General features: G+C 46.8%; 1 protein-coding gene across 1 annotated transcript; it reads left to right on the plus strand.

Moving 5' to 3' along the window:
* The first annotated feature begins 289 nt into the window (after positions 1-289).
* Positions 290-647, plus strand: LOC118918342 (ubiquitin-like protein ATG12). The gene is made up of 2 exons (XM_036897069.2): positions 290-452; positions 586-647. The coding sequence occupies exons 1-2, from the start codon at positions 290-292 to the stop codon at positions 645-647; spliced, it is 225 nt and encodes a 74-aa protein (XP_036752964.2).
* The last annotated feature ends 1,417 nt before the right edge of the window (positions 648-2,064 follow it).

Here is a 2,064-nt window from a genome sequence, read left to right on the forward strand (position 1 = left end):
TATTCAAACATTCCAGGCCAAGTTGCTCTTGGCTTTTTGAGCTTTAATTGATTAATTCTCAGTCTTTTTAGTGGACTTTCTGGCCTTGTTCTCTTTCCACCCCACTCATATCTATTTTCCTGCCCAACACGTCCTTGTCCATGAGTGAGTTTGTGTCAGTGCACACAATGGAAATACATTAGAGAAACTCAAAGCCACCAACTAGCCAAAAGTTGAAAGCACTATATTAGTTCTAATCTAATAACCACAGGCAGCTGCTTTAAAAAAGAGGACATTAGCATGGAGCAAGATGGCTGAAGAGCCCGAGTTCAGACTGCAGTTTCCTCCCTCAATTACTGCTGATGGCAAAGGCCTTGTGGAGATCTCCCCAGAAATATCCACTCCAGAGTCCCCTTCTTCCGCTGCAGTCTCCCCTGGAACAGAGGACCCTGCCGGCGACACCAAGAAAAAAATTGACATTCTGTCAACGGCTGTGGGAGACTCTCCTATAATGAAAACAAATGGGCTGTAGAGCAAACCAGAACCATCCAAGAACTAATTGACTTCATAAAAAAGTTCCTTAAACTTCTGGGCTCAAAACAGTTGTTTATTCATGTGAATCAGTCCTTTGCCCTCTCCCCAGACCGGGAAGTTGGAACCCTCTGTGAACGTTTTGGCAGTGATGATAAGCTGGTACATTATTGTAAATCTTAGTCATGGAGGTGAACTACAGAGAAAAAGATCTTGCTGCTTAAAATCTTCACAAAGGAAACAGCTCTGAAAGTTCTGATACTTGTGGCAAGAGACTTTTGAGTATGATCTCAGCATGTATCTATTATTGTTAGGAAAGAGTATAAAACCTAAATGTGATTTATTCCCACTAGGATGTTTAAACATTTTAACAGTAAGGTATTAACAAAGGGCCACGTGGTGGAAGCTGCTCGGGCTGAGAGTGGGGGTGGGGGAATTGATAAGGGCCTGGGATACCTGTTTGAGTTTTTTAAACCTACCAGTAAGATTAAGACAAATGTAAAGGTAAGATATAATGGGCTTAGGTGACGTCTGGGGAAGAATGTGAGCCCTGTAGTACTCAGCCAATGAAGAACCAGGGGAGTGACTCACGCACTAGGAGAGAAATTACTGGCACCAAACTCCCCAGGTGTGCCTGCCCACCAGACAGCCCATCTTGCAAGACCATCATTAAAGCCTCGCTCCGCTGTTCTCTGTTTCCATGTCCACTTATTGAATATGGACCAGTGAGTGTGCTTCTCACAATTTGGGGGCTCGTCCAGGATCCTCTTGCCTGTGTGAGGTGGGGGCCCAAGCGGAGTGGGAAGACACGTCCCACCTGGCTTTGGGCGGCCCGCTCTGTCTGGACATCTCACCTTCACACGGAAGCTGAGGGGAGACCCGAGACTGTTGTGTGGAGACAGCGTGACCGATGCAGGGGAGAAAACGCAGGCACCGCAGCAACCAGGCAACCTCGTGCACGAGCCAAGGTAGGAAAATTGGGCTATAAGTACTTCCTTGGTGGTTGGGCATTTTTCAGAGGTCAAGTGTGTGGGGCGGAGATGTGTAATCTTGGGGTGTGTGCAAGAAACTTCCATTATGGGGGATTGAGTACACAGGGAACTGAAACACAGGGACCTCTTGAAGGATGGGAAATACAAATTCTAGGCCTAGGGAAGCAGAGAAAGGGAACCAGATGAGCTCCCTTGGAATTCCCCCCAGATAGCCTGCTGGGGTGAAGGTTACGGTACTGGGGAGACGCCTCCTGTACCGGGTTAAGGACAAACAGAAGATGATCAAATTTTGCTGTTTTGTCTGGATTAAAGTTAGATCAGATGAAAACTGGCTTTGCCAGGTTTAAGTTATTTTTTTGATAGTAATAAAGCCTCCACTTCATCTGAGGAAACTGTTGGTTACCAAGGGCACTTCCCCTATTTCCTCTCAATACCAGAGAAGGAAAAGTGAAGGAGGAGGAACTACAAGAGACTTCCCAGGACAAGCCCTGGTGTTGAAAGAGCATTGTGTGTTTTCCTTGGTCCCTGTCCCCGCTGCAGCTGCAGTGGAGAGTTGAGGGGC

This window comes from Manis pentadactyla, chromosome X (genome assembly GCF_030020395.1).
Source record: "Manis pentadactyla isolate mManPen7 chromosome X, mManPen7.hap1, whole genome shotgun sequence".
NCBI classification, from domain to species: domain Eukaryota; kingdom Metazoa; phylum Chordata; class Mammalia; order Pholidota; family Manidae; genus Manis; species Manis pentadactyla.